The 25,461-nt window shown below is 44.0% G+C and overlaps 1 protein-coding gene across 1 annotated transcript in view; it reads left to right on the forward strand.

The window, feature by feature from the left end:
• Positions 1-25,461, forward strand: part of ANKRD6 (ankyrin repeat domain 6) — a 198,653-nt gene that overhangs the window by 136,220 nt on the left and 36,972 nt on the right. Inside the window, exons 4-5 of the mRNA XM_040350095.1 lie at positions 17,538-17,636; positions 23,268-23,366. Of these exons, the coding sequence (XP_040206029.1) occupies positions 17,538-17,636; positions 23,268-23,366 (198 nt within the window). The remainder of the gene's footprint in view (positions 1-17,537; positions 17,637-23,267; positions 23,367-25,461) is intronic.

Consider the following 25,461-nt stretch of genomic DNA (forward strand, 5'->3'; position numbering starts at 1 on the left):
AACTCCACCTGCTTGCTTTAAGGGAGAATACAAAATGTTACTGTGGTAGCTTTAATATTTACCAGACTGAAAAAATAAAACAATCTGTTTATTTTTAGTCCTTACTATACCGAAGAGAAAAAAATGTGTACAAAATTGCTGCACCCTGCCTAATAACTATGCTCCCTCCCTGGCCAATGAGCCCCGTCACACTCTTGTCCTCTCATATTTGGTTAATGACATCTCCACTATTCATGGCCTATTTGTTTACATTTATTTTTTGTCCAGGACTCTCCCAGCTGACAGCTGAATGGGGTCAGGAATAGAGCCTTGTGCAAGAAGCTGTCATAAAGTGGGACGTTTCTCAGAAAATTAAGTCCTTAGAGATCACTTCATTCTGGCCCCTTTTGCAGTTATAGCTATGTAAAACATTAATAAAATATGTGCCTATGCTGTTTAAAATCCAGTAATGCACTGTCACACCCTGCTCTGCACATGCTTATTGCGCTCTATTTTCAGCTGACAGCTTTCAGATTTACTGTTGCTGAAGGAGAAGAAAACAACAGCAATGACACAGACTGTGCAGAGGAAAACACAGATTAGGCCTAGTACACATGACCGAGTTTCTCGGCAAAAAACAGCAAGAAACTTGCTGGGAGAGATTTTTTTGCAGAGGAAACCGGTCGTGTGTACATTTTCGTCGAGGAAACCGTCGAAAAACTCGACGAGCCAAAAAGAGAGCATGTTCTCTATTTCCTTGACGGGAATGTAGAAAATTGGCTTGTCGAGTTTCTCGACAGCCTAACAAGGAACTCGACGAGGAAAACTATGTGTTTTGCCCGTCGAGTTCCTCGGTCGTGTGTACGAGGCTTTAGGGATGGAGAAAAGGCAAGCAGGAGAGGTGCCAGGATGAACTCTGCTGCCAGTAAGACACAAACGAGTTAAGGATAGATGTTATCTCCCTGATTTTATCTTCTTTATTCCTTATGGCAGCCTGTGAACTTTAGCTTCTGTCAGTCTTCTGTAGCTTCTGTAAGCCTTCCCCTGTAACGGAGAAAAGACATACATACAATCAAGGCTGAAAATGTACACATTTTAATTTAAGAAGAGGGGGAAGAGTTTCCAATAAGGAAGTGACTGCTCTGGACTTTAAAAAAAACAGCGTCCTTTAGCAAGAAGAAACAGGAGCAATGCTGGAGGCAATTTACAGCACACAGTAATTTTGGTAGCATAATTATTAAAGGGAAATGAATGTTCTTTTGTTAACCACTTGCCTTCATGACCAGGCCATTTTTTTGCGGGATGGCACTGTGTTACTTTAACTGACAATTGCGCGTTCATCCGACATTATACCCAAGTAAAATGTATGTCCTTTTCCCCCCACAAATAGAGCTTTCTTTTGGTGGTGTTTGATCACCTCTACAGTTTTTTATTCGCGCTATAAACAAAAAAATGACAACTTAAAAAAAAAAATCCTTTTTACTTTCTGCTATAAAACACATCCAATAAAAAAATAGAGAAAAACGAATTCCATCAATTTAGGCCAATATGTATTCTGCTACATATTTTTGGTAAAAACATCCTAATAATCGTATATTGATTGGTTTGCACAAAAGTTATAGCGTCTACTAACTATGGGATATTTGCACTTTTTTTTACTAATAATGGTGGCGATTAGTAACTTATGACTGTGATATTGCGGTGGACAGTTGGACACTGACACTTTTGACGCTTTTTGGGGACCAGCGACACTGATACAGTGATCAGTGCTAAAACATATGCACTGTCACTATATTAATGACCCTGGCTGGGAAGGGGGTTAACATCAGGGGCGAACAACGGGTTAACTGTGTGATTTTGTGTACTGTGGGAGGTGCTTTTACTAGGGGAAGGCATGGATCCCTCGTTACCGAAGGATCGGCGGGTGCCAGCAGACATCGAGTCAACAGTACCCACCGATCAGCAAGAGCGGGCCACCCCCTACCCAGAAGTGCAGGATCACATACTAGGTAAACGATCCTGCGCAGCAGTGCCACTTTGCCGCCTTACAGTATATGTAAGTTATATGGTCGACAAATGGTTAAAGAACATTAATTGTTAATAAACTAACATGGGTAAAATTCCAATTTAATGACACATTGCCAGCCTTAAATTTTCTCTTCTGCTGGAATGACAGTTACACATTTCGAAGTGGCTGTTGTCAAATTTGCATAAGTTTCTACTATTGCTGGAATCCACCCTCCACAGCCATACACAATTTCTGGAACATCTAACAGCTTTAAAGGAGAAGTACGTTACAGCCAAAGCTCATTTGGATCATAAGGAAGCAGTTTGTTCTACAGTTCTGTAACCTATTTTCAGCAGACAGCGGGCTGAAGCCCTCTGTCAGCAGATGTTACAGAGCCGGTCAGGGCTGGGGAAAGATTGTGACCATATGGTCAGGATCCCCCGAGATGCCTGGACCAGCACCCGGCTCAGCCTCTCAGCAAGCCGCTGAGAGGCTGAGCCAGCCGCTTCCTCCACAACCTAGCCCTCTAGTTAGCATTGGGGCAGAGCAGAGAGATGGTGACTGACAGTCACCGGCTCTCTGCTCACGGAGCAATGAGAACTGAGCGGTCAGCTGTGTTTGATCACCCACTTTTCAGTTTTAGAGTTGGCGGGGGAAAGTCCGATGCTGCATCCACCTACGTAAGTATGATTTCTGGAAAAAAAAAAACGAAACTTCCCTTTTAATACAACCATTGCTGTTCAGGGCTCTATAATGCCAGGTTTCTTCTCCAGCTCCACTGCCTCTGTCTGAGTCAAATCACAATATGCTCACCCTAGATGAGGTAGACATATATGGGAATGAAGAGGACCCAGAAGCATTGTTGGAGTAGGATGCAGAAAATGTCTCACCCCCAGACTTCGATACACCTGAGGTTACAGCTTCAAGCAATATCCTTGCCAACTTGAATATGCTCACTTTTTCTGAGTGCAAAAGCCTTGGCATTGTCGCACTTGGATCTCCTTCATCTCTTAATACTGTTTTGGGTACCAAGACCTGCTAAATCCTTAAGATATTCCTCATTGATGAACAAATAGCATGAGCAATTTATGAAAATCGGGTCAATCCAGAAAATATTTTCACTCATCCAAAAATATTTGCTGAGCTCTATCCAGTGGATAAAAAATCACTAAAGTGGTCTGTATGGTTGTTGATCCTGATGTCTTGGTCTTGAAGGCAGAAGGTTTTTTATCTTAAAGCCCCCCTAATACTTACCTGAGCCTATCTTTATCCAGCGATGTTGCAGGAGTGTCTAAGCTGCATGGGACTCCCCTCCTGATTGGCTGAGACCGCTGCATGGAACGATTGGTTCTCTTTGCTTTCAATCAAGATCAATCAGCCAATTAGGAGAGAGAGGGGGTGGGGCATCGGTGTCTGAAAGCTGCTTGCTGTGGGGGCACTCAACAGGAGGGAGGGACCAGAGCACAGAAGAAGTGTGTATTATAAGGGGTGCTATGTATAAAAATAAAAATAAATAAAAAACATGTTATGTGGGGTGTGTATAATACACACCCCACATAACATGTTTTTTTTTGTTTTGTTTTTCATAAAAAACAAGACTTTACAATCACTTTAAACAAACATATCACTGAACCAACTGAAGATGTTCCTTCATTCTAGGATTCTGCACATAGGAAGTTTAAAATGCTCTTAAAGGCTCTCTACACTTGCAGGCCATGCTCTGCAACCAGCTATCATTGTGATTTCTGTCTGTCAAACTGCAACTAACTGGAATGGGCAATGAACAACCAACAAAATCCTGTATTCGAGGACCATGTGTTATTTGAGCAATTTACAGAAATTACAGTGATAACCTATTGTTCTGCTCTTTTGTGGGTGATGCCCTAGAACAAATAATGACACAAATTTCAAAAATGGCTCTAACCTCCATTCATATGTGCAGAATCTTATGGCTCAAAGCCTGGCCAGCAGAAGCTGCCTATAAAAGATGGCTCACATTTATGCCCCTTGAAGGAGGACGTGTCTTTGCTTTGGCATTTGATAAATTCATCAAAAATGTCAGAGAAGAGAATGTTCTTCTTCCATAGAAAATTACAAACCCCCGCCTTCTCAGGAGCCTCTACCTCTTCAAAACACAGAGCACCTCACTGCTCGAAGCTTCAGCTATAGGCTTTGACCCTTCCTTCCGGCTTAAGACTTGGGCCACAAAGCCCACCAAATCTTCCCCAAAGCCCTCTTTCCAATAAAGGGGTGCCCACACTCCTAAGATTTGGGGGATGTTTGTTACAGTTTGCCTCTCTGTTGGTCACAGACGTCCCAAACCTAGGAGTTCAATTGGTGGTTTTAAAGGGGTACAAAAGAGAGTTCAAATCTTTTCCCTTTCAATAGTTTCTTCTCTCAAATCATCCAAAATCTATGTAAGGACAGTCAGATTTGCAAAATGTCCTGAGCCATCTCTTGTTCGTGAGAGTAAAAGTGCCATTGCCATTAAAAAGCAGGTTCAATAGTATTTATTTAACCCTGTTCATGGTACTAGTCGTATTTGTCCTATCCTGGACCTAAAATAACTCAACAAATACCTTCAAATTACAAAATTTTGCATGGAATTCACAGGGTTAGTTATTGCCACTCTGAGACTAGAAGAATACTTGCCATCTGTAGACATCCAAGATGCAAATTTCCATTATCAACCTCACCAGTGTTTTCTACACTTTTCAGTAGAAGATAAGCACTTCCAGTTTGTTGTGCTGCCATTTGGCCTGCCCTCTGCTTCAAGAGTATTCACAAAGGTACTTGCATCTCTTCTGACCTTTCTCAGAACTCTGGGCTTCCAGGTTACAGGTTATCAAGATGACCTTCTCCTAAGGACTCATCTCCCTTCCAGCTATCTGTAAACATACAGAGAACAGTTCAGATGCTTTAGACTTTCAGTTGGGTGATCATCTTCCAGGAACCTGTTGTTCAACCTTCTCTCTGCTTGGAATACTTGCACCTGATCCTAAACATATCCCAAGCAATGGCATTCTTTCCAGAGAAGAAACTGCTTTCTCTCAGAACCCATTCTCAGGTGAAAAAGACAACCCTCAGTCAGTGGCGTCACTAGGGTTGGTGTCACCTGGTGCGGTAAAATATGGTGTCACCCCCCCCCCCCCCCCCCCCCCCCCAATAAAAATTTTCAAATATTTTTTACCCTACTGTTTGCTCTCTGTTCTCCTTTCTTCCCCTTTTCTCTCTCTCCCTATCCATCTTTCTTGTTCTATCTATCCCTTCTTCTTTCTCTCCATTTTTATTTGTCCCCCTCCCCCCACCTCTCTTTCTCCAGAACCGGAATTCACATCTCAGGAGCCTATAGGCCAGGGGCGTACCTAGAGCATTTGGCAGCCGGGGCGGATCCAATATCTGGCACCCCCCCCCCACACGTTAAAATGTAAAAACACCCCACTGTGCCCCCTGCATACCTCTGCATCCTTCAATATCTTTTTGTTACTACTGTGTACCCCTCTCCACAACCCTTTACATCACATAGCCCCCTGCACCTCTGGACCCTTTTACACTACACAGCCCTCTGCACCCCTTTACATTACACAGCACCCTGCACCTCTGGACCCTTTTACATTACACAGCACCATGCATCACTGCACCCCTTTTACACTACACAGCCCTCTGCACCCCTTTACATTACACAGCACCCTGCACCTCTGGACCCTTTTACATTACACAGCCACCTGCACCTCTGGACCCCTTTACATTACACAGCACCCTGCATCACTGCACCCCTTTTACATTACACAGCACCCTGCATCACTGGACCCCTTTACATTACACAGCACCCTGCATCACTGCACCCCTTTTACATTACACAGCCGCCTGCACCTCTGCACCCCTTTACATCACATAGCCCCCTGCACCTCTGGACCCTTTTAAACTACATAGCCCTCTGCACCCCTTTACATTACACAGCACCCTGCACCTCTGGCCCCCTTTACATTACACAGCACCCTGCATCACTGGCCCCCTTTACAACTCATAGCCCCCTGCACCTCTGGACCCTTTTACATTACACAACACCCTGCATCACTGCACCCCCTTTACATTACACAGCACCCTGCACCTCTGGCCCCCTTTACATTACACAGCACCCTGCATCACTGGCCCCCTTTACATCTCATAGCACCCTGCATCACTGCACCCCTTTTACATTACACAGCACCCTGCATCACTGGACCCTTTTACATTACACAGCACCCTGCATCACTGGACCCTTTTACATTACACAGCACCCTGCATCACTGGACCCCTTTACATTACACAGCACCCTGCATCACTGCACCCCTTTTACATTACACAGCCGCCTGCACCTCTGCACCCCTTTACATCACATAGCCCCCTGCACCTCTGGACCCTTTTACACTACACAGCCCTCTGCACCCCTTTACATTACACAGCACCCTGCACCTCTGGACCCTTTTACATTACACAGCCACCTGCACCTCTGGACCCCTTTACATTACACAGCACCCTGCATCACTGGACCCCTTTACATTACACAGCACCCTGCATCACTGCACCCCTTTTACATTACACAGCCGCCTGCACCTCTGCACCCCTTTACATCACATAGCCCCCTGCACCTCTGGACCCTTTTACACTACACAGCCCTCTGCACCCCTTTACATTACACAGCACCCTGCACCTCTGGCCCCCTTTACATTACACAGCACCCTGCATCACTGGCCCCCTTTACATCTCATAGCCCCCTGCACCTCTGGACCCTTTTACATTACACAACACCCTGCATCACTGCACCCCCTTTACATTACACAGCACCCTGCACCTCTGGCCCCCTTTACATTACACAGCACCCTGCATCACTGGCCCTCTTTACATCTCATAGCCCCCTGCACCTCTGGACCCTTTTACATTACACAGCACCCTGCATCACTGGACCCCTTTACATTACACAGCACCCTGCATCACTGCACCCCTTTTACATTACACAGCACCCTGCATCACTGGACCCCTTTACATTACACAGCACCCTGCATCACTGCACCCCTTTTACATTACACAGCCGCCTGCACCTCTGCACCCCTTTACATCACATAGCCCCCTGCACCTCTGGACCCTTTTACACTACACAGCCCTCTGCACCCCTTTACATTACACAGCACCCTGCACCTCTGGACCCTTTTACATTACACAACACCCTGCATCACTGGCCCCCTTTACATCTCATAGCCCCCTGCACCTCTGGACCCTTTTACATTACACAACACCCTGCATCACTGCACCCCCTTTACATTACACAGCACCCTGCACCTATGGCCCCCTTTACATTACACAGCACCCTGCATCACTGGCCCCCTTTACATCTCATAGCCCCCTGCACCTCTGGACCCTTTTACATTACACAGCACCCTGCATCACTGGACCCCTTTACATTACACAGCACCCTGCATCACTGCACCCCTTTTACATTACACAGCACCCTGCATCACTGGACCCCTTTACATTACACAGCACCCTGCATCACTGCACCCCTTTTACATTACACAGCCGCCTGCACCTCTGCACCCCTTTACATCACATAGCCCCCTGCACCTCTGGACCCTTTTACACTACACAGCCCTCTGCACCCCTTTACATTACACAGCACCCTGCACCTCTGGACCCTTTTACATTACACAGCCACCTGCACCTCTGGACCCCTTTACATTACACAGCACCCTGCATCACTGCACCCCTTTTACATTACACAGCACCCTGCATCACTGGACCCCTTTACATTACACAGCACCCTGCATCACTGCACCCCTTTTACATTACACAGCCGCCTGCACCTCTGCACCCCTTTACATCACATAGCCCCCTGCACCTCTGGACCCTTTTACACTACACAGCCCTCTGCACCCCTTTACATTACACAGCACCCTGCACCTCTGGACCCTTTTACATTACACAGCCACCTGCACCTCTGGACCCCTTTACATCTCATAGCACCCTGCATCACTGCACCCCTTTTACATTACACAGCACCCTGCATCACTGGACCCCTTTACATTACACAGCACCCTGCATCACTGCACCCCTTTTACATTACACAGCCGCCTGCACCTCTGCACCCCTTTACATCACATAGCCCCCTGCACCTCTGGACCCTTTTACACTACACAGCCCTCTGCACCCCTTTACATTACACAGCACCCTGCACCTCTGGACCCTTTTACATTACACAGCCACCTGCACCTCTGGACCCCTTTACATTACACAGCACCCTGCATCACTGCACCCCTTTTACATTACACAGCACCCTGCATCACTGGACCCATTTACATTACACAGCACCCTGCATCACTGCACCCCTTTTACATTACACAGCCGCCTGCACCTCTGCACCCCTTTACACTACACAGCCCTCTGCACCCCTTTACATTACACAGCACCCTGCACCTCTGGCCCCCTTTACATTACACAGCACCCTGCATCACTGGCCCCCTTTACATCTCATAGCCCCCTGCACCTCTGGACCCTTTTACATTACACAACACCCTGCATCACTGCACCCCCTTTACATTACACAGCACCCTGCACCTCTGGCCCCCTTTACATTACACAGCACCCTGCATCACTGGCCCCCTTTACATCTCATAGCCCCCTGCACCTCTGGACCCTTTTACATTACACAGCACCCTGCATCACTGGACCCCTTTACATTACACAGCACCCTGCATCACTGCACCCCTTTTACATTAACAGCACCCTGCATCACTGGACCCCTTTACATTACACAGCACCCTGCATCACTGCACCCCTTTTACATTACACAGCCGCCTGCACCTCTGCACCCCTTTACATCACATAGCCACCTGCACCTCTGGACCCTTTTACACTACACAGCCCTCTGCACCCCTTTACATTACACAGCACCCTGTACCTCTGGACCCTTTTACATTACACAGCACCCTGCATCACTGGCCCCCTTTACATCTCATAGCCCCCTGCACCTCTGGACCCTTTTACATTACACAACACCCTGCATCACTGCACCCCCTTTACATTACACAGCACCCTGCACCTATGGCCCCCTTTACATTACACAGCACCCTGCATCACTGGCCCCCTTTACATCTCATAGCCCCCTGCACCTCTGGACCCTTTTACATTACACAGCACCCTGCATCACTGGACCCCTTTACATTACACAGCACCCTGCATCACTGCACCCCTTTTACATTACACAGCACCCTGCATCACTGGACCCCTTTACATTACACAGCACCCTGCATCACTGCACCCCTTTTACATTACACAGCCGCCTGCACCTCTGCACCCCTTTACATCACATAGCCCCCTGCACCTCTGGACCCTTTTACACTACACAGCCCTCTGCACCCCTTTACATTACACAGCACCCTGCACCTCTGGACCCTTTTACATTACACAGCCACCTGCACCTCTGGACCCCTATACATTACACAGCACCCTGCATCACTGCACCCCTTTTACATTACACAGCACCCTGCATCACTGGACCCCTTTACATTACACAGCACCCTGCATCACTGCACCCCTTTTACATTACACAGCCGCCTGCACCTCTGCACCCCTTTACATCACATAGCCCCCTGCACCTCTGGACCCTTTTACACTACACAGCCCTCTGCACCCCTTTACATTACACAGCACCCTGCACCTCTGGACCCTTTTACATTACACAGCCACCTGCACCTCTGGACCCCTTTACATCTCATAGCCCCCTGCATCACTGCACCCCTTTTACATTACACAGCACCCTGCATCACTGGACCCCTTTACATTACACAGCACCCTGCATCACTGCACCCCTTTTACATTACACAGCCGCCTGCACCTCTGCACCCCTTTACATCACATAGCCCCCTGCACCTCTGGACCCTTTTACACTACACAGCCCTCTGCACCCCTTTACATTACACAGCACCCTGCACCTCTGGACCCTTTTACATTACACAGCCACCTGCACCTCTGGACCCCTTTACATTACACAGCACCCTGCATCACTGCACCCCTTTTACATTACACAGCACCCTGCATCACTGGACCCCTTTACATTACACAGCACCCTGCATCACTGCACCCCTTTTACATTACACAGCCGCCTGCACCTCTGCACCCCTTTACATCACATAGCCCCCTGCACCTCTGGACCCTTTTACACTACACAGCCCTCTGCACCCCTTTACATTACACAGCACCCTGCACCTCTGGACCCTTTTACATTACACAGCCACCTGCACCTCTGGACCCCTTTACATCTCATAGCCCCCTGCATCACTGCACCCCTTTTACATTACACAGCACCCTGCACCTCTGGCCCCCTTTACATTACACAGCACCCTGCATCACTGGCCCCCTTTACATCTCATAGCCCCCTGCACCTCTGGACCCTTTTACATTACACAACACCCTGCATCACTGCACCCCTTTTACATTACACAGCCACCTGCACCTCTGGTCATGTCAGCTATTTTTTTTAAATCGGGATGGTGTCACCCCTCTAGTGGGTGTCACCCGGTGCGGCCCGCACCCCCCTAGCAACGCCACTGCCCTCAGTGAAATTCTTTATGAGAGCTCTAGGTCTCATGGTAGCTTCCTTTGGGCTGTCTCACTTGCCCAATTTCCTACCTCTCCAACGCAACATTTTGTTGACCTGGTACAAGCATGCTCCTTCTTTCAACCTAGGCATGCTTCTGTCAAACAAAGCATTACATTTCCTAGCTTGGTGGATCTCTAGCAAAGCCTTGGCAATGGAGACGGTTTTCCATCTTTATAACTGGAAAGTAAGGATGATGGAGTGTTTCAATCCCTCACAGTTAACCACTTAAGCCCCGGACCATTTTGTTGCTAAATGCCCAGGCCAGGTTTTGCGATTCGGCACTGCGTCGCTTTAACAAACAATTGCGCAGTCGTGCGACGTGGCTCCCAAACAAAATTGGAGTCCTTTTTCCCCCACAAATAGAGCTTTCTTTTGGTGGTATTTGATCACCTCTGCTGTTTTTATTTTTTGCGCTATAAACAAAAATAGAGAGACAATTTTGAAAAAAATGCAATATTTTTTACTTTTTGCTATAATAAATATCCCCCAAAAACATATATACATAATTTTTTTCCTCAGTTTAGGCCGATACGTATTCTTCTACCTATTTTTGGTAAAAAAAATTGCAATAAGCGTTTATCGATTGGTTTGCGCAAAATTTATAGCGTTTACAAAATAGGGGATAGTTTTATTGCATTTTTATTAATTTTTTTTTTTTTTACTACTAATGGCGGCGATCAGCGATTTTTTTCGTGACTGCGACATTATGGCGGACACTTTGGACAATTTTGACACATTTTTGGGACCATTTAAATTGCTTTGTTTATTGTGAAAATGACAGTTGCAGTTTGGGAGTTAACCACAGGGGGCGCTGTAGGAGTTAGGGTTCACCTAGTGTGTGTTTACAACTGTAGGGGGGTGTGGCTGTAGGACTGACGTCATCGATTGAGTCTCCCTATAAAAGGGATGACTCGATCGATGCAGCCGGCACAGTGAAGCACGGGGAAGCCGTGTTTCCATAAGGCTCTCCCCGTTCTTCAGCTCCTGGGAGCGATCGCGACGGAGCGGCTATAAACGAATAGCCGCACCGTCGTCCCGGAACGCTCCCCGCGGGAATCCGACCGCCGCATGTAGCGGGGGGGGGTCCCGATCGGACCCCTGACCCGCGGAAAGGCAGGGACGTACATGTACGCCCATATGCCTGTACGTGCCATTCTGTGGACGTACATATACATGCGGTGGTCGGCAAGTGGTTATAGAAACATGGTCGGTGAAGCCAAGCTCCCCATGAGCATCCTGGATCTTAGCGCAATAATGATGACTTTGCAACACAGGACCTCCCTTTTGCAAGCACACTCAGTCATGGTGCAATCAGATAATGCCACAGCAGGGGCTTACATCAGCCCCCTAGGGGGCAAAAAGAGTCATGCAGCCTTGAAGGAAGCAAGCCAGATAATTTATTGGATGGAGACTTCATGTCCAGTGATATATGCTGTCCACCTCCCAGATGTGGAAAACTGGTAGGCAGATTACTTCAGTCACCAATGCCTAGACCAGTGGTCTCAAAGTACCGGCCCGCGGGCCATTTGCGGCCCGCGGACCAGTTATAAATGGCCCGCAGGCAGGGCAGAAGTGGGGGGAGCAAAAAAAAAAAAATAATTTATTTTTTTTATTTTTTGTGAGCTGGCGCTATTTGGTGGTGAGCCGTTGGTATTACAAGTTTTTACCACCAGATGTGAGCTGGCGCCATCTGGTGGTGGACGTTGGTATTACAAGTTAAGCATTACAAGTTAAACAGCAATTCTAATGTCATTTTACACTATTTTCACTGCCATCTTCTTCCCTCTAACTAGAACCCCCAAACATTATATATATTTTTTATCCTAACACCCTAGAGAATAAAATGGCGATCGTTGCAATACTTTCTGTTACGCTGTATTTGCGCAGCGGTCTTACAAGCGCACTTTTTTGGGAAAAAAATACACTTTTTTTAATTAAAAAATAAGACAACAGTAAAGTTATCCCCATTTTTTTAAATATTATGAAAGATAATGTTACGCTGAGTAAATTCATACCCAACATGTCACACTTCAAAATTGCGCCCGCTTGTGGAATGCCGACAAACTTTTTTACCATTTAAAATCTTCATAGGCGACGTTTAAAAAAAATCTACAGGTTTCATGTTTTAAGTTACAGAGGAGGTCTAGGGCTAGAATTATTGCTCTCGCTCTACCAATCGCGGCGATACCTCACATGTGTGGTTTGAACACCGTTTACATATGCGGGCGCTGCTCGCGTATGTGTTCGCTTCTGCGCGCAAGCTCGTCGGGACGGGGTGCGTTTTCTGGCTCCTAACTTTTTTAGCTGGCTCCTAGATTCCAAGCAAATTTGTCAAACCCTGACTTACACCAGTGCAGGTGGTAATAATGCACTCGCTGACACCAGTGCTGGGGGTTAATAATGTGTTCGCTGACACCAGTACTGTTGTTTTTGAAGTTTGAAAGTTTGCATGCGGCCCCCCATGGCATATGAAAACTTGTCTTGTGGCCCTCAGGTAATTTGAGTTTGAGACCCCTGGCCTAGACCAATGGGATTGGAACCTTTACCTCAATATTTTCAAACTGATATAATAGAGGGCCCTGGGTTTGGATATCCTGGCCTCCAGATTCATCAACGAGTTACCTCTGTTGGTGGCTAGCACCAAGGATCTTCTAGCATTGGCATCAGATGCTTTCATAATCACCTGGTCTCAGTTCAGGCTTATCTATGTCTTCCCTCCAGTGTGAATTCTACCTTGCCTTTTCCACAAGATAGAGCAACTAGATCAGACCTGTTGCCCCAGGGCCTTCTATACCATTCTGCTTCTCAGTTACAAGCTTTAACAGCTTGGCTGTTGAAGTCCAGGACAGAAGTTTCTGTGAGTCTGTCATTCCTACCTTGCTGATAGCAAGAAAAAACACTTCCAGAAAGATCTATTATTTTACCTGGAAATCATTCTTTGCCTGGTGTGAACACAGACAATTCAATCCCAAAAATTGTGCCTCACATTCTGGATTTCCTACAGTAAGAACCCAACCAAATCTTGGTCTTCAGCACTCTAAAGGGACAGTTATGTGCCTTGTTCATTCTTTTAAAAAAATCTCTGGCTTTGGTCTCTTTTGTCGAAACCTTTTTTCAAGGTATATCTTGGACCAGACCCCCTTTACAGCACCTTGTACTTCCTTGGAACCTCAACTTGTCTCTCTCGGCCCTGCACAAACCACACTTTGAACCCATCCGGGATTTCCCCTTAGATCACTGCAAAGTGGCAGTCTTCCACTTCAGTGAAGGCATAGTCCTTACATCTTTTTACCCTACTCCAGAACACCCAAAGTACACTGCTGTTTATTGCCTTGCATAGTCAGAACCATCAGAGTCTACCTCAAAGCAACAGTGTCTATCAGGAAGATGGTCTTCCTGTTCGTCCTACACTCTAAACGCAGAAACTCCTGCTTTGCTTTTATGTGTCCACTTCACTAGGTTGATTGGTGTTACCTGGTCCTTTGTATACAGTATTCCTCTTCAAAATTCTAACAGGTCTTCTAAGGCTGCAGGTTTTGGCCACAGGGTTCTTGCAGCGACAGTCTGATGTTGGGTCTGTCTGTTGTTGTTGGGCATGTTGGCACATTGTTGTTTTCAAACCTTCTCATTCATTCCTTGCGGAGGTTTCAGGATCTGTGAATACTCAACCTGTGCTGTACAATTAAGAGAAGAGAAAAATTACTTGCCTATGAATTCCATATTTTGGGGTTCAGAACAGAACACAGTCCTCCCTCCTTTATTTTCCTGGGTTACTCTGCATTGCTTACTACAAAACTGATTACTCACGTGGGGTAGAGATATAGAGTGGGCCCAGGGGGCATTCTCAAAAGCTTTGTCAGTGTCCAGTCACCTGAAGGTATGGGCCTGTAACCTAGGGTCATGGATACTCTGCCTTTGTCATGTACTGTAGTTTAAGATATACAGTATAATCAACAGGTAAGTCAGAATTCCCCTTTTATTATGCTCAGATAGAATTTATGATATGAACTTCTCTTTTTTGTACATACAGTTAAAGGTGCTTTATCATAGAGTTCTTTCTTATAATCTGTCTTCTTTTATCAGTCAAATTCCACATACTTGTATTGTAAAAGCTGCTCAGAACTCTACTGAGGATGTGAGCAATCTGATACAATCTATAATTTCCACAGTACATTTTTACAGCTCAATTTAGTAGCATGGCTTACATACACCTGTGTGATCGCTTTGCTATCCTCACATGCACATGATAGTTTTAGAGTGTCTTTTGTGTCATTTTCTATTTGATAGCAAACTGTGAGGTTTATCTTAAATCAAGCTATTTTGATCCTGATGTTAAGTCTCCCATTGAGAAACCCGTCTGAGCACATATCTACATGATAAACTGTTCATGGCCTAGAGTCATTTAATTGTCTGCCTTTCTTCTGTTGCTTGGAAACAGTACAGCCTTCTTGTAAATGTGTTACCTGAAACCCAGGCCTGGATCCTTTCCAGGTGTTGTGAACAGGAAATGCACCTTGCTGCGGTTATGTGAACTATCTCACTGCTACTCAATGAAAGGTCATCTTTAGATCACTTTGATAATAATCTTTAAAAGAAAGAAACGGCGTTCCCTTGTTGTAAAATACTTTAAAAACTGTATTTGTTGTGGCTGAACAATGATATAGGTCAGACTGCAGTAACATGTTATCAGGCACATGTATTTTGCCATGGGTGATGTGTTTTATGTATATATATATATATATATATATATATATATATATATATATTAGATATAGATATATATATAGATATATCTATATATTGATATATATATCTATATCTATATAGATCTCTCTCTCTCTTTCTCTCTCTCTCTCTCTCTCTCTCTCTCTCTCTCTCTCTCTCTCTCTCTCTCTCTTTCTTTATATATATATATACAGGTGGTTCTCAAAAAATTAGCATATTGTGATAAAGTTCATTATTTTCTATAATGTACTGATAAACATTAGACTTTCATATATTTTAGATTCATTACACACAACTGAAGTAGTTCAAGCCTTTTTATTGTTTTAATATTGATGATTTTGGCATACAGCTCATGAAAACCCAAAATTCCTATCTCAAAAAATTAGCATATCATGAAAAGGTTCTCTAAACGAGCTCTTAACCTAATCATCTGAATCAACTAATTAACTCTAAACACCTGCAAAAGATTCCTGAGGCTTTTAAAAACTCCCAGCCTGGTTCATTACTCCAAACCGCAATCATGGGTAAGACTGCCGACCTGACTGCTGTCCAGAAGGCCATCATTGACACCCTCAAGCAAGAGGGTAAGACACAGAAAGAAATTTCTGAACGAATAGGCTGTTCCCAGAGTGCTGTATCAAGGCACCTCAGTGGGAAGTCTGTGGGAAGGAAAAAGTGTGGCAGAAAACGCTGCACAACGAGAAGAGGTGACCGGACCCTGAGGAAGATTGTGGAGAAGGACCGATTCCAGACCTTGGGGGACCTGCGGAAGCAGTGGACTGAGTCTGGAGTAGAAACATCCAGAGCCACCGTGTACAGGCGTGTGCAGGAAATGGGCTACAGGTGCCGCATTCCCCAGGTCAAGCCACTTTTGAACCAGAAACAGCGGCAGAAGCGCCTGACCTGGGCTACAGAGAAGCAACACTCGACTGTTGCTCAGTGGTCCAAAGTACTTTTTCGGATGAAAGCAAATTTTGCATGTCATTCGGTAATCAAGGTGCCAGAGTCTGGAGGAAGACTGGGGAGAGGGAAATGCCAAAATGCCTGAAGTCCAGTGTCAAGTACCCACAGTCAGTGATGGTCTGCCATGTCAGCTGCTGGTGTTGGTCCACTGTGTTTTATCAAGGGCAGGGTGAATGCAGCTAGCTATCAGGAGATTTTGGAGCACTTCATGCTTCCATCTGCTGAAAAGCTTTATGGAGATGAAGATTTCATTTTTCAGCACGACCTGGCACCTGCTCACAGTGCCAAAACCACTGGTAAATGGTTTACTGACCATGGTATTACTGTGCTCAATTGGCCTGCCAACTCTCCTGACCTGAACTCCATAGGGGATATTGGGAAGAGAAAGTTGAGAGACGCAAGACCCAACACTCTGGATGAGCTTAAGGCCGCTACCGAAGCATCCTGGGCCTCCATAACACCTCAGCAGTGCCACAGGCTGATTGCCTCCATGCCACGCCGCATTGAAGCAGTCATTTCTGCAAAAGGATTCCCGACCAAGTATTGAGTGCATAACTGAACATAATTATTTGAAGGTTGACTTTTTTTAAATTAAAAACACTTTTCTTTTATTGGTCGGATGAAATATGCTAATTTTTTGAGATAGGAATTTGGGGTTTTCATGAGCTGTATGCCAAAATCATCAATATTAAAACAATAAAAAGGCTTGAACTACTTCAGTTGTGTGTAATGAATCTAAAATATATGAAAGTCTAATGTTTATCAGTACATTACAGAAAATAATGAACTTTATCACAATATGCAAATTTTTGGAGAACCACCTGTATATATATATATATATATATATATATATATATATATATATATCTCACATATCACACTGTGTGTGTGTGTATATATATATATATATATATATATATATATATATAGATATATAGATATGTATATATATAGATATGTATACAGTATATGTATACATATATTTATCTATATATATATACACAGTATCTCACAAAAGTGAGTACACCCCTCACATTTTTGTTGGTGTAAAATGAAAAGTACCTTGTATCAATGGGAGGAATAGTGCCAAGGGCCTAATAAAGACAAGCAAAGGGTCAAATCTGCCCCCCGGGCCACAGTTTGTATACTTGTCAATGTTTAGCAAATCTTTAACAATATTTTACATGGATCTTAATCTTTATCTAGTTATTTTTATTTTCTTTGCAGCATGGAAGAACCCCTTTACATCTTGCAGCCCACAAAGGACATCTTAATGTGGTCCAGATCCTGTTAAAAGCTGGGTGTGAGCTGAACATACAGGATGATGTAAGTAAAATCTTTGTTTCTACCTACTATTCCAGTAACAATAGTTTCACCAAGCAGGAAGTTGTGGGATCTCTACAGCATCAACACAGGCAGAAATTTAAATTCACATTACAGCCTGTACCACTATCTGAGTTTAATTGCTGTTTATGGTTTTGTTGCAGATTTCCCCTCACTTCCTGCCTGGGGAGGAGAAATCTCTCCAACATAGCATCGGATAGCAGAAAAAACTTGCAAGGGGTTTCAGTCCTTCACTATTCTATCCGGAAGTAAAACACAACGTTTTTAATAAACGTACAGCACTATGCAAATTTTTAGGCAGTTGTGAAAAATGCTGTAAAGTAAGAATGCTTTCAATATATATATATATATATATATATATATATATATATATATATATATATATATATATATATATATATATATATATATATATATATATTATTAATTTACAAAATGCAAAGTGAATGAACAAACATCCAAATCAAATCAATATTTGGTGTGACTATAATTTTGCTTCAAACCGACATCTATTCTTAAACTTGCACGCTCTGTACATGTGCATAAAGTCAGGAATTTTGTAGGATTGTCAGGTGTATGATTAACTAATTATACCAAGCAGGTTCTAATGAACATGAATTTTATATGTAGATTGAAACGCAGTCATTAACTGAAACAGAAAGAGCTATGTAGGAGGCCTAAAACTCTGCTACTAAGGTGTACTACTAACTCTGGAACAACCAAACCCTGATAATAAGGTGGAGTTGTAGAAGACAGTTTCATATCACAGATCATACATCATGGCAAAACTGAGCACAGCAACAAGACAAAAAGTAGTTATACTGTATCAGCAAGGTCTCTCCCAGACAAAGATTTCAAAGCAGACTGGGGTTTTAAAATGCGCTGGTCTAGCTCTTTTGAAGAAGCACAAAGAAACGGGCAACATTGAGGACTGTAGACTCAGTGGTTGGCCAAGGAAACTTAATCCAGCAGATGAAAGACACATCATGCTTACTTCCCTTCGACATCGGAAGATGTCCAGCAGTGCTATCAGCACAGAACTGGTGGAAACCAGTGGGACCCAGGTACACCCATCTACTGTCCAGAGAAGTCTGTACAGAGGTGGTCTTTATGGAAGAATTGTGGCCAAAAAGCCATACCTCCAAAGTGCAAATAAGGCAAAGCGACTCAATTATGCATGAAAAACATAGAAACTGGGGTTCAGAACAAATAGTAGCAGGTGCTATGTACTAATGAGTCAACATGTTTAATATTTGGCTGTAGCAGTTTTTCCACTGAAGGGCTGGAGAGCAATACAATAATAAGTGCCTGCAGGCAACAGTGAAGCATAGTGGAGGTTCCTTGCAAGTTTGGCATGGGTGTCCGCTCCATAGGGCACCGTAAGAGAAGACACTTGACTTGCCCCCTGTGTTGCAATGGCTGCCACTGACTTTTTTTTAAGTCTGCTGCTGGCCTGGGGGCTGGGGCTGCTCTCAGACTGTTCTGACTTATTCACCGCGATACATACAGACACATCCATCCCTCCCTCCTCACTCGCGGCCTGAGCATCGGATTGGCTCTACTGCTCGGGCCTCTGCTTAACATCCCGGCTGTTATGTGATTGGCTGCCTCAGCCTGCCTGCCTGTGTAAATGTATCTTGCACTTGCTATGCCTATGCTGATCCTATGATCGATTGCTGAAGAACCACAGGTAACAGCAGCAGTGCCACATACACTGTTACACACATACATGTATTTTCTCCAGCAATAGCTCAGCTCAGCTGTCCAAATTTACAAGCAACAAATTGCAATATATAATATTCTCCTCCTAACTGGCACAGTGTCCCTGAGTCAAAAAGGGACCGAGCATGGATGACCTGAAAAAAGTTCAGCGGACACCCATGAAGTTTGGGGCAGCATTTCCTCAAATGGAGTTGGAGATTTGGTCAAGATCAATAGTGTAACGGCACCCCAAATACAAAAGGGGTTAAAGCCATTTAGGATATTCCCTTTCCGAACACAAGGCAGCTACCGACACTCCACAGTCAGGCGAAGAGACCCATAAGAATAATTCCCCCCATTAACAAGACACAGCTCTGTTTGAGGTTCAAGCAGGAATGAGTTTATTGGAAGTCCCTTTTTTATACACTTGAGAATACTGAACAATGACCCGGGTCCACCCAGAACATCACACAATGGTTACCTAACGAGCCCCCAATACACATCGTTCTCAATACATCTCTGAGCAGACAAAATGACTCAGAAACCTGACCTAATTTACATGAGCTAATTAACTACAGCTGATGACTCATACACATGACCTTTACGTTTGCCAGACTGGCTAACTTACAATACTCATTATCATAAATACACCTTCACACAATTACAGGGTCAATTAGTACAAGCCACAATTAGATGCAGAGCAGCCACACTAGAATGAGTCACTAATTCTAATATGGCATATATCATGGGAGATATTGTGAATAATCATTACTTTCCCATCTCAGGTAGTCCAAGATATAATTTCTCAGTCATCCTATGCCCCTAGTGGACATAGGATGATTTTAGACATAAGAGGGTCCGGGGAAGGTAAAGCAAGGGTATCTCATACTTTTCAAGAGCTTCCCGTTACAAATAGTTTTCTCAATGCTGAGAAATACAGGCAGATACTTATCCATCATGCCATACCATCAGAGAGGCGTGTGATTGACCCCAAATGTATTCTGTAGCAGAACAACGACCCCAAACATACCACCATTTCATAAGAACTATCCTCAAGGTAAAGAAGAACAAGTCTTGAAGTGATGTGCAGCCAATTATTATGGCTTGGTCCCCACAGAGTCCTGATCTCAACATCATCGTGTCAACATTCAACATGTTTGGAATTACATGAAAAGACAGAAGGATTTGAGGCAGCCTACATCCACAGAAGATCTGTGATTAGCTCACCAAGATATTTGGAACAATATACCTACTGGATTCCTTCAAAAAACACATAAAAGTGTACCTAGAACTTGATGCTTCTTGTTAGGGCAAAGTGGTCACACCAAATATTGATTTGATTTGGATTTCTCTCCTGTTCATTTACCTTTCATTGTTAATTAATAAAAAATTAACTATTAACACTTCTCTTTCTGAACGCATTCTTAATTAACAGCATTTTTCACACCTGCCTAAAACTCTTGCACAGTAGTGTATATTGTAAAGTTTAATATATACAGTATGTTTATATATATATTTGTTTGCATCTACAGTTTCCCAAGTTGAAAGATCTACAAATTATAGTTAAATCGTTTTATCGCCATCTCTATTAAAATCATTTCTCTTAACACTATAATTTCTGAATTTCTACATTCATAGGGAACAGACATTATAGTTAATTTTTCCAGTCAAGCTGCTTGATATTGCCAGCAAAACATTTTTGAAGTAACATATGGTGCTTTCAAATTGTAAAGCTATTTTTGCATTTTAAGCAGTGTAAAAAAATGCATTTGCATGAAAAAAAAAAAAAAAAACATTGCTCTCATTGGTACAACATTACTTGTGTTCAGAACAAAGTATACAAGGACGCTGGAATAGAGATTTCTTAAATGATAATTATTTTTAAGTTTTTATATTCTAGGCAGATATAAAAGACAGATGAATGCAGATTTGCATTTATTAAAAGACAAGTCCAGCCAAAGCTTGTTTGGCTGGTCTTCTCCTATGGATCAGAGGAGTGCAATTCATTATGCACACTTGTAATCCGCTTTCAGCAGAGAGCGGACTGAAGTCTGCTGTCTGCTGACATCACGGATATCAGTCCAAGCACAGTGTCATCCCGACAATGGAAGTCTGGATCCACCAGATGCCTGGACTGACATTTGTCAGCCTCTCAGTGAGCCGCTGAGAGCCTGAGATGGCCGCTCCTCCCCCTCCCCAGCACAGCGCTCCAATAAGCGAGGAGGGAGAATAGCAGAGTGCTGTGACAGACTATCTGCAGCTCTCTGCTCACGGAGCTGTGAAAACCGAGCCATCAGCAATGTTCGGCCGCTCAGTTTTCAGTGCAGAGGCACCAGGGGGACAGATGCAGAATGGGACCGATGCTGCAACCACCTAGGCAAGTATGTTTCAGGGGGGAAAAAAGAGAACCATACTTCTCTCTTAATACATCCTCAAATGTATTTTTAAATGCAAGCAGTGTGTGTAAGCATGCAAATCTGACCTAGTATCATCCTCTTGCAGAAGAAGAAGCAGTACAAGGATCCAATCAGTTTCAGTGCTGACAAGCAGCATGCTGATAGGAAGAGAAAGCAGAGCAACAAAGAGATGAATTCATCACTTCGCTGCTTCTCCTTCCACTGTCCAGTCACAGCTGGGGTGGGTACAGGATGATCTGAACTCAAATGAAGTGTGTCTGTGCCACAGTCCTTGTACCTGCAGAATATGCTTTAGACCTTTTACTGCCAGAACCATTGTTGCCTTTTTTGCACACCTGTTTAAAAATCATTTTAGGCCTCAAGTTTGTTAAAACCTCCAAAACATACAGTATATTTTCTGAAAGCAGAGACCCCAGGTCAGTGGTCATCAACCCTGTCCTCAGGGACCACTAACAGGCCAGGTTTGCAAGATAACTGAAATACATCTCAGGTTATATCATTTGCTGATCAGTGATTGCAGTATTCTAGTCTGCATATCCCCAAGGTAATACATAAAATCTGACCTGTTAGTGGGCCCTGAGGACAGGGTTGATGATCACTGCCCTAGAAAATAAAATTGTGGTAGTTCAATTTTTTTTTGTCACATAGCGCAACGGTTTATCAAGTGCAACATTTCTGTAAAAAAAATATGGTAATGTTTTTTAAGGGCACAGAAACACTGCTAAGGCAGAAGGAAGGCAGGGAGGAAAATAGTGGACACTGTGGACTGCTTCTGATGCATAGGGACGACAGTTTAAAAATATGTTTACAAAAAACATTTTGCCTTCAAAATTTGTAACTTGCAAAGAACCTCCAGCATGCTTCATTGTTGCCTGCAGATACATTATTGTACTATTCTCTACCCCTTCAATGCTGCTGTTTAGAATTTTGGACCTTCTTGTCAGTCCTTCTTATGCCGCATACACACGATCTGAAATTCCAACAACAAAACCGTGAATTTTTTTCCAACGGAATGTTGGCTCAAACTTGTGTTGCATACACACGGTCACACAAATGTTGTCGGAAATTCCAAACATCAAGAACGCGGTCACGTACAATACTACGACGAGCAAAGGAAAATTAAGTTCAATGATTTCGAGCATGCGTCAAATTGATTCCGAGCATGCATAGGATTTTTGTGCGTCGGAATTGCAAACAGACGATCAGAATTTCCGACAAGAACTTTTGTTGTCGGAAAATTTGAGAACCCGCTCTCAAATTTTTGTTGTCGGAAATTCCGACAGCAAATGTCCGATGGAACCTACACACGGTCGGAATTTCCAACCAAAAGCACACATCGAACATTTGTTGTCGGAAATTCTGATCGTGTGTACCCGCCATTACTCACAACACACTCTAGCACTAAGGCCTCTTTTACACTTGTGGTACCATCTGAAAACTGATCTGTGGCAGTTACTGTAAATGCATGTGTGTGATTTATTTTTTTCTTTTACAGGGAAACCAGACCGCCCTGCATCGGGCAGCTGTGGTGGGACATAGTGATATTCTTGCAGTATTGATACAAGAGGGCTGTGCTTTGGACAGACAGGATAAGGTATAAGAACTGGCCAAAAATAAATAGTAAAAAAGCTAATAAAATAATTATTTAAATAATTATTTTACTAAACAAATAGTAAATAGAAATGTTCTTTAATCCATTAAACAAACCATTCCATGGACAATATTGTAGCACAGCAATAGTAATAAAAAGTGCACACTACTTTGCTGTTTCTTTTATCTCCCCTCAGGGTATTCTAATATGTCATCTTGACTTTATTGGCAAACTTGAGAACTGGCCCATCAGTCTCCAACGCCTGTTTATTAGTTATTAAGTATTTCCCCTTTATCAGAGCCACAGCAATAGGAAGAGAGGTTCACTGGTAGTCACCTGAAAATGTACAAGTTGTCCCTTAGTGCAGTGGTCATCAACCCTGCCCTCAGGGCCCACTAACAGGCCAGGTTTGCAAGATAACTGAAATACATCACAGGTGATATAATTTGCTGCTCAGTGATTGCAGTATTTTTGTCTGCATCTCGCCAAGGTAAACATAAAACCTGACCTGTTAGTGGGCCCCGAGGACAGTGTTGATGACCACTTCTCTAGTTGATGATGCTAGTTAACTTGAGGCGCAGTGTCTAAGCACTAACTGGTACTTACCAGAGCTCCTGATGGAGGACATGGGTTTTGCTGCTAGTACCAGGGGCTGTACCATGTCCCGGGCCTTAGGATTGTGTCCCACCAAGTGGTGAGCAAGCTGGGGTCTGGTAGTAGATATAGCGAGTAGGTATAAAGCAGAAGCATAGCTGCCAACAGTCGCAATTTTCCACGGGAATTTGGCGTTGTCCCGGCTGACCATCGGCCGCAGCTCCCGGCTGTGAAGACATGGCCGCGGGGAATCTCCAGCAGGTTTTTTCCATGTGTACAGTGGAGAGGGGAGGGGCCTTCAACCCTGGCAGCTAATCGGCTTCTGTCTTTAGTGTACACGCATAGTAATTAACTTGTACACTGATGCCGGTTAGCTGTCCGGGTCAGAGGCCCCTCCCCTCTTTACTGTAGACAAGGTAGAGACCTGTTAGCCAGGGGGAGATCCTGCGGGCACCACAGAGCTGCCGTCCGCCCCCCTCTTAGTGAGCTGACAGCCAGCAGATGTGTAGAAGGAGATGCTGCAGGCACCAGGATGTTGCAGGTGACCGGCCATCATGGGGTGATCTGCTGGACGGTCTGTGTGTTAAGGGGGGAGGGGTACAGAGTGCTGTGTTGGAGGTGCACATCAAGTGAAGTCCTGTACCATGCCTGCACCCTCTCATCCTCCCCTGTACCATGTCCGCACCCTCTCCTGTACCATGTTCGCACCCTCTCACCCTCTCCTGTACCATGTCCGCACCTTCTCCTGTACCATGTTCGCACCCTCTCACCCTCTCCTGTACCATGTTTGCACCCTCTCCACTACTATGTCCGCCGCCCTCTCACCCTCTCCTGTACCATGTCCGCACCCTCTCCTCTACTATGTCTGCCGCCCTCTCCTGTACCATGTCCGCATCCTCTCATCCTCTCCTGTACCTTAGAGGAGAGTTTTTGAGGATGTGAGACTTTGTAGGTGCATTGTAATATAGAAAGTCACCCGAAAATGTATGTAAAAAATATTCAAAAATGTTTATTAAATGTTTATTAAATGAACAGTATCATAACACTGATGCATACAGTATAATCATGGCCATAGGTGTACACAAACATCCTATCTTTGACAATGAATTTCTGTAAACACATATTTTCATCACATCCATATCATCCAAGAAGGCTTCTTCAGGATAGAACGTAAAGATTCATTTATAAATCTATAAACGCTGGGAGTTAATACCTATTATATGCTGTTCATGATCCCCTGTCATAAGGGATCATGGCGATTTGGTAAGGAGCCAATCTATAGTTCGGTGGAGGATACATCACTTTTCTTTGGACATGTTTTCAACTGATTTTGGAACTTGGCACAGAGCACGGGTGTTTTTTATTTCATGTGTTAAACATTTATGGACTTTATTGCTACAATATTTGTTTTATTTATATGTCTATATATATTTTATTTGGTTAATATTTATTGATCTAATGATATGATCTTAAAAAAAAATTTGATGTTAATTTTTCACTGTTT

Source organism: Rana temporaria, chromosome 4 (assembly GCF_905171775.1).
Source record: "Rana temporaria chromosome 4, aRanTem1.1, whole genome shotgun sequence".
NCBI classification, from domain to species: Eukaryota; Metazoa; Chordata; class Amphibia; order Anura; family Ranidae; genus Rana; species Rana temporaria.